The sequence below is a fragment of the Phocoena sinus genome, chromosome 6, assembly GCF_008692025.1.
Source record: "Phocoena sinus isolate mPhoSin1 chromosome 6, mPhoSin1.pri, whole genome shotgun sequence".
NCBI classification, from domain to species: domain Eukaryota; kingdom Metazoa; phylum Chordata; class Mammalia; order Artiodactyla; family Phocoenidae; genus Phocoena; species Phocoena sinus.
Genome location: NC_045768.1, coordinates 27,538,311 through 27,551,792, shown reverse-complemented (window position 1 = coordinate 27,551,792; position 13,482 = coordinate 27,538,311). Strand labels below are relative to the sequence as shown.

Sequence of the window (13,482 nt, the reverse complement as noted above, 5' to 3'; positions counted from 1 at the left end):
GGCTTTAGATTAGAAGTGAGTTTTCAAATCACCAAGCAGCTATAAAGTAGTGATAATTTTAGGTCATTGCTGATACCAATTGGATTTGAACTATTGTTTAAAAAGTAAAGTCTGGGATATCCTATATCAGGCTCCTCAACTATCAGGTCTAGAAGTATCAATGTAAACTTTTAATTTATTAAAAGTAACAGTTCTGCTTTGCAAACTTAGGGTAGTCTGATGGGAAAGGGAAGCCCTATCTCTTTCATTCAGGGAATGACCCTTGAGGTGGGAGAAAATAACAGATTGTTTTAAAAGGGTTGACTTCCAAGATACATGAGCAAAAAATTACGGAGCAGCTTACTACATTCAGTGAGTTTTCTTTGTTAATTACATTGCATGGTACTGAAAATCACTCTGTATAATATTTGCAAAGTCATAGGGAAGGGAGAAGTAGTACTAAAATACTTTTGTTCCAATATTTTAGAAGGAATGAAAAAGTGAAATGTCATCAATAGATGTGATACTGAACCTGGATAAAATCCTAGAATGAGTTATTAAACAGATAATTTGAGGGGCTTAGAAGAGAAAATATGATTATTAGGAACTAGGTGTTCACTAAGAACATGTCCTGCCAAGCCCTTGTAGGAGAATGGACTGTTACAGTCTCATTGTATCCTTTTTTCAACAAGATGTTTTTCTTTCCTGTAAACAAAATGAATTACTGAAGGTCAGATGATAATAGTCATGTTGATCAAGAATTAATTGGATTTAGAGTCAATTGGACATCTATGTCCAGGGAACCTTGATGATTGCATTGATAACAGCCTGGAAGGCATATTTAGAAGGTGAGTTGTAGAATCTCTCCTTGACCCTGCCCTAATCTATATTTATATCAATAATCATAATGAAGCTGTGTGTTCATCAAGTTGAAAGAGATTCATTCAACAAACACCAAGCTGAAAGAGATTCATTCAACAGACATTTATTAAGCACCTTATATGTACTAGTATCTGTCATCTCATCATCTTCCTTCCTCTTTTATTCTCCTAGTGTAAAGCACAGAAAGTAATAGCCATGAAAGAAAAAATTTTTGATAAATTAGGCTCTCAAAATTTAAAACTTCTGCTCATCAAAAGCCACCATTAAAAAATGAATAGCTAATGCCACAGATTACAAAATATTTGCAAAACATGTATCTGATGAAAGATTGGTATCAAGGATAAATGAAGAACTGCAATTCAGTAATAGACTTTTTTGTTCATAATCTTTATCAAATTCAACAAGTGTTGTATTCCTGATTTGCTAAGAGGTTTTAATCATAAATAGATATTGAATTTTGTCAAATATTTTTTTGTGTTGAAATTATCATAGAGTTTTTCCCCTTTACTCTGTTGATATGGTGAATTTTATTGATTTATTTTCAAATGCTGCCTTTCATTCCTGGGATAAACCCTACTTGGTCATGATATTTCCTTTTTTTTCTTTTTTTGGTCCTTTTTTAAAAACTACAGGAATTGATTTTTTAGTATCTTGTTAAGTATTATTGCATCTGTGTTCATGAGGGATGGTGGTATATAATTTTCTTTTTTTGTAATGTCTTTGTCAGGTTTTGCTATTAGGATTACACTGGCCTTATAAAATGAGTTTGGAAGGATTTCCTCCTGCTCAGTTTTCTGAAAGAGTTTTTGTACACTGGTATTATTTCTTCTTAAAGCTTTGATAGAATTCACCAGTGAACCATCTGAGTCTAGAGTTTTTTCCTGTTGTTTTGATGGCAGGTTTTTTTTTTTTTAATACATAACAATTTCAATTCTGTTAATAGTTATAGGGCAAGTCAGATTTCCTGTTTCATCTTGTGGTAGTTTTCTTAATCATGTTTTTAAAGAAATTTGTCCATTTCATCTGTTACTGAATTTGGGGGCATAATTGTTTATTCTAACTTTTTACTTAGTTGGCTTTTCCACTAAAAGATGATAAACTCTTCTAGAATAGAGATTATTATATTCTTGGTATTTGCATAATATTCTACAGTAAAAACAAAGGATAAGAGACGGATTCCTGCCTTTATCTCATTTTTTAAATTTTTATAATTCTTGATACTCTATTTATTTATCTTGTATATGTTTTTATAAATTTCCTCAGATTTTGTAAATAAGAATTTATCCTTAATTCCCTGAAACATCTTTTTTTGATGGCATACGTCCCTTTGAAATCATTGAAATCATGCTTTCACTAAAGTAGGCTTTTAAGCAATAATGTATTTCAGTTATTCTATTTAACTTGACTACACTTAGGTATTATTTACTCCTAAGTGTGATTGTTGTTTCAATTCTAATTTTGAAATGTATTTTTTCCAGTAGGGTGTTCTGCTTACCGCTCAACAGAATTATATTTTTAAATATTACAGTATTATTAGAAAATCAAACTGTAGATAGGAATGGTCAGGCAGGCGATATATTTCAGTTTGTCTTTTGACTGGCAAGATTATTAAGCAGTATTTCAAATATGAAGAAAAGTGGCACATACAACTGATTTTTGGTTTCAGAAAGGTTGACATGACTGATTTTTGAAAACTGAAAAGGCTGGTATTTCCTGTCCCACTTTTGCTTGAAAAGATTTAGCTACTACCAAGGGAATAATTTGTAAGCCCAAAGTTCTCATTTCAGATACTACTTCCTCTATGAAGATTTTGTTATCCCTTTGATGTACAGTTAATTAGTAGCTATTGTTCTGTACTTTATAATATGTTGCATATATTTTTACTATAGCATATTTTACGTTGTATTGTAAATATTTGTTCATCTTCCTCAGTAGACTGTGTACTTCTTGAGAACAGGGACAATGTATTATTTATTTGTGGGTTTTATTTTTTTAGCAAAATAATAAGCATGCAATCTACTGAGTAAGCAGTCTAGATATCCTTATAAAATTAATGAATAAAAATTTAATAAGATAAATTATTGTATTGGTTTAGAAGAATTAAGGGGATTCTTTTCCTCTCAAACAGCGCACAGTTAAAAAATTTATTATGCTAACATCCAGTCAAAATGTACCTGTGTTCCTTATTGATCCTTTGATTCTGGAATTGATTAATAAAAACTTTGAACAAGTCAAGAATGCTTCTCATGGCTCTGCTTCAGAATGCAAGTATTTCTGTGTTCCAAGAGACTTTACTGCATTTGCACTACAGTATCACCTATGGAAGAATGAGGTAAGATGATTTGCTTTCAGATAATGGAGTGTCTTTTACAAAACAGTATGAGATTAAACCAATTTAAACTGTAAAACATTTTAAAATTTTCATAAAGACCTTTATAGATTGTATCAGGAATACTTTAAGCAATAAGTAACAAAACACAATAGTGGCTTAAGCAAATAGGGGACTTATTTTTCTGATACAACAAGAGGTTAAAATGTTGGTGGCTGTTGGTATTAGTGGAGCTGTCCACTGAAGTCAGCATGTGCATCACTGAAATTCTTTCTGCGTTTCTCTCATCCTCACAAGGTAGCTGTTGTAGCGCCAGGGTATCATAGTGACACTATCTATCTTTTTTTTTTTAATTACTAATACTCGTGTTTATTATCACCACAAACAAGATGAGAGTACCATTTTTTTGTACCTTTTTAAAAACTGACTTTTTTCAGCCATTGCATGAAGAGCCATCTTTTATGTCAAGTTATATACATGAATAGGCCAACTGTGTCTCATCCAAACTTTGTCCAAAATTTGGATATCTAATCATTCTTTTTTTTTAATTTCTTATTAGTCATCAGTGTTATACACGTCAGTGTATACATGTCAATCCCAATCACCCAATTCATCACACCACCACCCACACCACCCTGCCGCTTTCCCCACTTGGTGTCCATACGTTCGTTCTCTACATCTGTGTCTCAATTTCTGCCCTGCAAACTGGTTCATCTGTACTGTTTCTCTAGGTTCCACGTATATGTGTTAATATACGATATTTGTTTTTCTTTTTCTGACTTACTTCATTTTATATGACAGTCTCTAGATCCATCCACGTCTCAACAAATGACCCAATTTCGTTCCTTTTTATGGCTGAGTAATATTCCATTGTATATATGTACCACATCTTCTTTATCCATTCGTCTGTCGATGGGCATTTAGGTTGCTTCCATGTCCTGGCTATTGTAAATAGTGCTGCAAGGAACATTGGCGTGCATGTGTCTTTTTGAATTATGGTTTTCTCTGGGTATAGGCCCAGTAGTGGGATTGCTGAATCATATGGTAATTCTATTTTTAGTTTTTTAAGGAACCTCCATACTGTTCTCCATAGTGTCTGTATCAATTTACATTCTCACCAACTGTGCAAGAGGGTTCCCTTTTCTCCATACCCTCTCCAGCATTTGTTGTTTGTAGATTTTCTGATAATGCCCATTCTAACTGGTGTGAGGTGATAGCTCATTGTAGTTTTGATTTGCATTTCTCTAATAATTAGTGATGTTGAGCAGCTTTTCATGTGCGTCTTGGCCATCTGTATGTCTTCTTTGGAGAAATGTCTATTTAGGTCTTCTGCCCATTTTTGGATTGGGTTTTTTTTTTAATATTGAGCTGCATGAGCTGTTTTTATATTTTGGAGATTAACCCTTTGTCCATTGATTTGTTTACAAATATCTTCTCCCATTCTGAGGGCTGTCCTTTCGTCTTCTTTATGGTTTCCTTTGCTGTGCAAAAACTTTGAAGTTTGATTAGGTCCCATTTGTTTATTTTTGTTTTTATTTCCATTACTCTCGGAGGTGGATCAAAAAAGATCTTGCTGTGATTTATGTCAAAGAGTGTTCTTCCTATGTTCTCCTCTAAGAGTTTTATAGTGTCTGGCCCTACATTTAGGTCTCTAATCCATTTTGAGTTTATTTTTGTGTATGGTGTTAGGGAGTGTTCTAATTTCATTCTTTTACATATAGCTGTCCAGTTTTCCCAGCACCACTTATGGAAGGACTGTCTTTTCTGCATTGTATATCCTTGCCTCCTTTGTCATAGATTACTTGACCATAGGTGCATGGGTTTATCTCTGGGCTTTCTATCTTGTTCCATTAATCTGTGTTTCTTTTTTTGTGCCAGTACCATATTGTCTTGATGACTGTAGCTTTATAGTATAGTCTGAAGTCAGGGAGTCTGATTCCTCCAGCTCCTTTTTTTTCCCTCAAGACTGCTTTGGCTATTCGGGGTCTTTTGTGTCTCCATACAAATTTTAAGATCTTTTGTTCTAGTTCCGTAAAAAATGCCATTGGTAATTTGATAGGGATTGCATTGAATCTGTAGTTGCTTTGGGTAGTATAGTCATTTTCACAATATTGATTCTTCCAATCCAAGAACATGGTCTATCTCTCCGTCTGTTGGTATCATCTTTAATTTCTTTCATCAGTGTCTTATAGTTGTCTGCATACAGGTCTTTTGTCTCCCTAGGTAGGTGTATTCCTAGGTATTTAATTCTTTTGGTTGCAATGGTAAATGGGAGTGTTTCCTTAATTTCTATTTCAGATTTTTCATCATTAGTGTATAGGAATGCAAGAGATTTCTGTGCATTAATTTTGTAACCTGCAACTTTACTAAATTCATTGATTAGCTCTAGTAGTTTTCTTGTGGCATCTTTAGGATTCTCTATGTTTAGTCTCATGTCATCTGCAAACAGTGACAGTTTTACTTGTTCATTTCCAATTTGTATTCCTTTTATTTCTTTTTCTCCTCTGATTGCTGTGGCTAGGACTTCTAGAACTATGTTGAATAATAGTGGTGAGAGTGGACATCCTTATCTTGTTCCTGATCTTAGAGGAAATGCTTTCAGTTTTTCACCATTGAGAATGATGTTGGCTGTGGGTTTGTCATATATGGCCTTTATTATGTTGAGGTAGGTTCCTTCTGTGCCCACTTTCTGGAGAGTTTTTATCATAAATGGGTGTTGAATTTTGTCAAAGCTTTTTCTGCATCTATTGAGATGATCGTATGGTTTTTCTTCTTCAGTTTGTTAATATGGTGTATTACATTGATTGATTTGTGTATATTGAAGAATCCTTGCATCCCTGGGATAAATCCCACTTGATCATGGTGTATGATCCTTTTAATGTGCTGTTGGATTCTGTTTGCTAGTATTTTGTTGAGGATTTTTGCATCTATATTCATAGTGCTGTTGGTCTGTAATTTTCTTTTTTTTGTAGTATCTTTGTCTGATTTGGTATCAGGGTAATGGTGGCCTCATAGAATGAGTTTGGGAGTGTTCCTTCCTCTGCAATTTTTTGGAAGAGTTTGAGAAGAATGGGTGTTAGCTCTTCTCTAAATGTTTGATAGAATTCACCTGTGAAGGCTTCTAGTCCTTGACTTTTGTTTTTTGGAAGATTTTTAATCACAGTTTCAATTTCATTGCTTGTGATTGGTCTGTTCATATTTTCTACTTCTTCTTGGTTCAGTCTTGGAAGGTTATACCTTTCTAAGAATTTGTCAATTTCTTCCAGGTTGTCCATTTTATTGGCATAGAGTTGCCTATAGTAGTCTCTTAGGGTGCTTTGTATTTCTGTGGTGTCTGTTGTAACTTCTCCTTTTACATTTCTAATTTTATTGATTTGAGTCCTCTCCCTCTTTTTCTTGATGAGTCTGGCTAATGGTTTATCAATTTTGTTTGTCTTCTCAAAGAACCAGCTTTTAGTTTTATTGATCTTTGCTGTTGTTTTCTTTATTTCTATTTCATTTATTTCTGCTCTGATCTTTATGATTTCTTTCCTTCTGCTAACTTTGGGTTTTGTTTGTTCTTCTTTCTCTAGTTCCTTTAGGAGTAAGGTTCGATTGTTTATTTGAGATTTTTCTTGTTTCTTATAGCTTGTATAGCTATAAACTTCCATTTTAGAACTGCTTTTGCTGCATCCCATAGGTTTTGAATCGTCGTGTTTTCCTTGTCATTTGTCTCTAGGTATTTTTTGATTTCCTCTTTGATTTCTTCAGTGATCTCTTGGTTATTTAGTAACGTATTGTTTAGCCTCCATGTGTTTGTGTTTTTTTCCCTGTAATTCATTTCTAATTTCTTAGTGTTGTGGTCAGAAAAGATACCTGATACGATTTCAATTTTCTTAAAGTTACTGAGACTTGATTTGTGACCCAAGATGTGATCTATCTATCCTGGAGAATGTTCTGTGCACACTTGAGAAGAAAGTGTAATTTGCTGTTTTTGGATGGAATGTCCTATAAATATCAATTAAATCTGTCTGGTCTGTTGTGTCATAAAGGCTTCTGTTTCCTTATTTATTTTCATTTTGGATGATCTGTCCATTGGTGTAAGTGTGGTGTTAAAGTCCCCCACTATTACTGTGTTACTGTTGATTTCCTCTTGTATAGCTGTTAACAGTTGCCTTATGTATTGAGGTGCTCCTATGTTGGGTGCATATATATTTATAATTGTTATATCTTCTTCTTGGAGTGATCTCCTGGTCGTTATGTAGTGTCCTTCCTTGTCTCTTGTAACATTCTTTATTTTAAAGCCTATTTTATCTGATATGAGTATTGCTACTCCAGCTTTCTTTTCATTTCCATTTGCATGGAATATCTTTTTCCATCCCCTCACTTTCAGTCTGAAGGTGTCCCTAGGTCTTAAGTGGGTCTCTTGTAGAGAGCATATATATGGGTCTTGTTTTCATATCCATGTAGCAGGCCTGTGTCTTTTGGTTGGAGCATTTAATCCATTCACGTTTAGGGTAATTATCGATATGTATGTTCCTATTACCATTTTCTTAATTTTGGGGAGTTTGTTTTTGTAGGTCCTTTTCTTCTCTTGTGTTTCTCACTCAGAGCAGTTCCTTTAGCATTTGTTGTAGAGCTGGTTTGGTGGTGCTGAATTCTCTTAGCTTTTGCTTGTGTGAAGCTTTTGATTTCTCCATCGAATCTGAATGAGATCCTTGCTGGGTAGATTAATCTTGGTTGTATGTTCTTCCCTTTCATCACTTTAATTATATCATGCCACCCCCTTCTGGCTTGTAGAGTTTCTGCTGAGAAATCAGCTGTTAACCTTATGGGAGTTCCCTTGTATGTTATTTGTCGTTTTTCCCTTTATGCTTTTTTTTGTGTGGTACGCGGGCCTCTCACTTTTGTGGCCTCTCCCGTTGCGGAACACAGGCTCCAGACGCACAGGCCTAGCGGCCATGGCTCACGGGCCCAGCCGCTCCGCAGCATGTGGGATCTTCCCGGACTGGGGTACGAACCCGTGTCCCCTGCATCGGCAGGCAGACTCTAAACCACTGCGCCACCAGGGAAGCCCTGTTTGCTTGTTTTTTCGTTCCTCCCAATTTTATATTGATATTTTGAAAATATTTAAACTTATGGAAAAGTTAGGACATGGCATTTTAATCAAAAGAATACTAGTACTAGGTTTAAGAAGTCAGATAGTAAGGCAAAGCTCATAATGAAAAAGATCAGTATCTGGCTCTTCTTTCCTCCCCAGCCCTTATTCCCACTCTTAGAGCCAACCACCTTCAACTCTCTCTACCTTGTTTATCTTCTCCTTTATAAATGAAATGTTTATGCTTCTATTTTTAAAATATTTCATATTTAGATTATGAATTATGAGAATTTAGCTGTCATATCTATTTTGTCTCATGTAGACACACGTGCACACACACACACACACACTCTTCTCCCATTACCATGACTATATCATATTTTGTAGTTAAATCAATAGTCACTGTTTATCTTACTATGAATATATAGATAATCACATGAATGCTACCTAGTTTACTCTGAATATTTTCCTTTTCTTATATGGCTCTCTTTCTCTTTTTTTGTTTGCTAGTTTTCTATATATTTATCAATAATCCATGTATGAACTCTGCAGCAGAAACATAAAACTCTCAGTAGGATCAAATACATCAGATCATTTCTCAGTTCCTTTTTTTTTTTTTCTGGAGACATCCCTCCTAGATCTCGTGGTCTTTCTGCCCTAATACAGTCTGATCTGCTCTGCAGATACTGTTGTGTAACTCCTCTTCACAACATTTTAGGAGTTCTCTTCGGAGAAAGGTTGAATGGGAGGTTGAAACCTTGCATATCTGAAAATGTTTCTTTTTACCTGCACGTTTGATTTCTAATTTGCTCCTGCTGTGTAACAGTTGTCCCCAAATTTAGTGGCTTAAACAACAACCATTTATGTAGGTTATGATTCTGTGACTTAGCAATTTGCATAGGATTCAGCTGGGCAGTTCTTCTGGTCTCAGCTAAGTTCACTTATACAGCTGCCACTCAGCTAGGCAGCTCTGCTTCTTCAGGATGGCTGGCTGTCAGATGAGGCAGTGGAGGTGCCTGGGCCATGTGTCTTTCATCATGTAGGTTAGTCTAGGCTAGTCAGAGAAAGCAAAAGCATGCAAGGTCTCTTTACATTGTTAAAACATGAAGAGTTCTTATCCATGAACATGAAATATATCTCCTTTAATTTAGGTGTCCTTTGGTGTTCTTTAATAGAGTATATTTTTCTTACAGATTTTGTGCATCTTTGTAAGATTTATTTCTTGCTACCTTATAGTTTTATGTGCATGGGGGGTGTTAATGTAGATACTTTTCCTCTTCTTTTGCCAATTCATTATTATGTGTGAATTAGAATGCTGTTGTCTTTTGTGTTTTGATCTTGTTTTCCAGCAACTGTACTGAACTCTGAACTCTATAGGTAAACTCCAGTAGCTTCTCTCTCCTCCCTCAATCCCCTACCTCCTTTTCCTCCCTTTCATTTTCTCTCTCTTTGAGTGTAGGTCATTGTATTCTCTGCACAAAAAGATAATTTTGTCTCTTCCTTTCCAACTCTTATGCCTAATTTCTTTTTCTTGTCTTATTGGTTTAGGTAGGACCCCCAGGATAATGTTGAATAAAAGTGTCTTTCTTTCTGAACTTATTACTTGGATGTTGGACTTCCAAAGTTTCATTTTCTTATCTTTGCTCTCTGATTTTTTTCATCTCTTTTGTTAACTGTTCTACTTTTAAACAAAATCTTTAACAATGCCATTGATTTTTTTCATATTTTGCTTAAAATTTAATATTTTTATTTTCTAAAAGCTCTGTGTACTCTGTTTCTTATAGTAGCATTCTTATTTTATGGGTGCAATTTTGTCTTTTTCCCTCTTCAGATTTTAAAGGTTTATTGTTTTCCTTTTTTTAACTTTTGTTTTAATAAATAAATTTATTTATTTATTTATTTTTGGCTGCATTGGGTCTTTGTCACTGCACCCAGGCTCCCTCTAGTTGCATCAAGAGGGGGCCAACTCTTCGTTGCAGTGTGCAGGCTTCTCATTGTGGAGAACAGGCTCTAGGTGCATGGGCTTCAGTAGTTGTGACACATGGGCTCAGTAGTTGTGGCATGCGGGCCCTTAGAGCACAGGCTCAGTAGTTGTGGTGCACGGGCTTAGTTGCTCCATGGCGTGTGGGATCTTCCCGGATCAGGGCTCGAACCCGTGTCCCTTGCATTGGCAGGCGGATTTTCAACCACTGCGCCACCAGGGAAGCCCCAAGGTTTGGTGTTTTTAAAAGAAAGTCTTTTGCTTTCTACCGTATTTTGTTTTTGAAATTCCCTTCTTTGTGGGTGTTTGGGTTTTGGTATGGTTATTTTATTTTGTCTGTTTTTCATGATACAGGTTTTCTATAGTGTTCATTGATCTTTGTTCATATTTAAGAATGAGGCACTGAATACCAATTGGAAGCTTTTTTTTCTGGTTAGGCCTCATTAACTGGTGGACTTCACTATAGGGTAATAAGAGTATGCCAGCTTTTTCACTGCAGAGACTCCTAAATGTCAGTATTTGTAGGTCATTGCTATTGGACTGTTTGAGTTCCTCATAGAAAAAGCCTACAAAACTTATAAACCTTTTTTACAACAAGTATTTTATCATTCCTTTATCTTCCCAAAACGAAGTCTATAGAAATTATAACTTACCTACATACATAATCTCCCAAATCCTGTAATGTCTCTACTATAGTATAAAGTAGAAATGAAAGGAAATGTATATTTCAGTGTGTAAATGCCCAGGCATGACTACACTGGAAGACATAAGGAAGTAATTCAGATGCTTGCACTTATCCTACTTATTTAGTAGGACCACTGAATGTGATAACTTCCAATATAGACTCTATTGTGAATGATATTGTTTTTAGTAATACAGTTTTCCAAAACAGTAAACAAGTTTCCAACAGCAGAAAAGTAAAATTGCCTCTCCTTTAACATGGCGATTGTATTCCTCGGAAATGGAGGCTCACATAATTACAAATACGTTTTTCACTACGTGACTATCTGATAGAACATTTGAAATTATGCAGGACACAGGATAGATTTCCATATTTTGGATTTTAGGATGTCTCATGTACCTGTCCTAGACCTCTAAATGCCAGTTGTGTCTTCAATCATTATGATAACTGAAAATATCTCCACGAATTTCTAAAATGTCTCTTGGTTACAGTACCACTTGCCTTGAGAACCAGTACTTTAGAAGAAAGAGAATATGCCATAATTGGCAAAACCAGAAAGACCAGAGTCAGAAGCAAAAGGTCAGCAATACCCAGAATAAGCACACAGGGTCATGTTTATCATTTTACATAAATGACATCATACAGAGCCCTTGGGTAGTCCTCCCAACACCTTCTCCTAAGGTAGAGCTAATTCATTAGATCACCAGATCTAATTACTATAGACTTAATTTACCTGTGATTTTTCTTTGTTAATATCATTACCATGAAGCGAGCAAACTACTGCCAAGGCAACTGGGAGTAGATGTGTGCAGTACAGTCTTGAGCTAGGCCTTTGCTCCGTTTGATTAGAGCAACTACTTTGTTCTTGACTTTCCTCTGCCATGATTATGAAAAGGCAAAGCCATTTCATAGTTCTGCCTATTTTGTCTGTCAGTCTTTCTTCCCACAACCCAACGTCTGATTCCTCTTCAAGTTCTGTCTGGCCTTTTAAATTTTTCCCAAATTTACCAAATTATAATGCTTTTCTTTCATCCTGTACAGTAGATTCCTTCTCTGAGTTGGCCACTCTTACACTCAATCAGTACTTTTCACCTCTTAGGTTTATGAAAAAGGGGAATCCTACAGTTGATAATTCTAGTATAAGGAGTACCAAGGTGAAATTGTATTAGCCAGACTAAGTTACATTAGTTGCTACTAAAAACAACCCGAAAATCTCATTGGCTTAGGGCAAAAAAGGAGTAATTGTCTCTAGACAAAATCCAGTGTGGTTATTCTTGGTCAGCGATATTCCTGGATGACTTTCCTCTAAGCAGTGACTTAGGGATGCAGGCTGTTTCATTTGTATGGTTTCCCCATCTTGTAGTTCTTTGCTTCCCTACATACAAATGGAGGAGGGAAAGCAGGGAAGGTCTTATGGGACATTGTAAGGCCAGGCCTGGAAGTGGTATCTGATACTTCCATCCACATTCCTTTGACCAAAACACGATTTCACTCTATATCCAGAAAGGAGAAGACAGTTGTTATTGATACTGGTTAGCATTCTTTACCAGAATGGTCACTTTCTCTTGTTTAACAATATCAACAACAACAACAGGTATCTATTGAGCACCTGCTGGTACTAGCCACTTTGTTGATTCTTAAGGTTGAGGAACTTTCAGTCTATTAATGAAGTTTAAACAACTAAAAAACAGTACAATCAGTACTATGATAACGGTTTGTGTGTATTATAAGAGCATAAATGAGGACACAGCTAATCCAAATGACAACATTCAAAGACAGTAAGTGATGTAAATAAAGTACTCTTGAAAAATGTTTATGAATGCTGTGGCTCGTAAGACTTTCAGATGCACTTCCATCCTTTAATAACTTTAATGTCTGGTATTACCACTTTATTTTCCTTAACTGTAGACTAGGTATAATATCGTCCTTGCTGACCTCACATAATTTCTATGGACATCAGATGAGATAATTAATGTGAATGAGCTTTGTACACATTATATAAATATAGACTTAAAGAAATAGTATTGTAGAGTAGAAAGAACCTTGTATTTGGTTAGATAAGACCTAAATGCTGGCAGTGGCTTTGCCTCTTATTAATTTTGTTTCTTTGGACTTCTGTGAGTCTGTTTCTTTATCTATAATATCTGTGCTCTATAAGATAGATGTCATATGTAAATGCAGTAATGTTTATAAAAGTTCTTTGGAAACTGTACATTTCTATTCAAATATAAGGTGTTCTTAATAATTAATACTGGTTAATCATCTAAAGCACTGGTGTCCGGATTAGGATTAAAAATCTACCCTATAGATTAATCTTGTTACGTGAGAGTTATACTATAACTAATGCTGTTGGAAAATGCACCTTGTTTTATAGTATATTTCAGTCTGTTTTCTAATAATGTGCATTATGATAGGCTTCTATTTTAGTAGCAGTTTAAGGTGTTGGGATATAACTATGAGATGAAAACCCTGCTTTTATGAAGCACTTTTGAAGGTTATTAGAAGTGAAATTAAGAATTAGAGGTTTAATTTTAAGTGCTATCCTTATATTA

General features: G+C 35.2%; 1 protein-coding gene across 8 annotated transcripts in view; it reads left to right on the top strand.

Moving 5' to 3' along the window:
- Nucleotides 1-13,482, top strand: part of FKTN (fukutin) — a 102,027-nt gene that overhangs the window by 25,165 nt on the left and 63,380 nt on the right. For all 8 annotated transcript variants that reach the window (XM_032635492.1, XM_032635491.1, XM_032635490.1 and 5 more), the window contains one exon: nucleotides 2,990-3,193. In XM_032635492.1, the coding sequence (XP_032491383.1) occupies nucleotides 2,990-3,193 (204 nt within the window). The remainder of the gene's footprint in view (nucleotides 1-2,989; nucleotides 3,194-13,482) is intronic.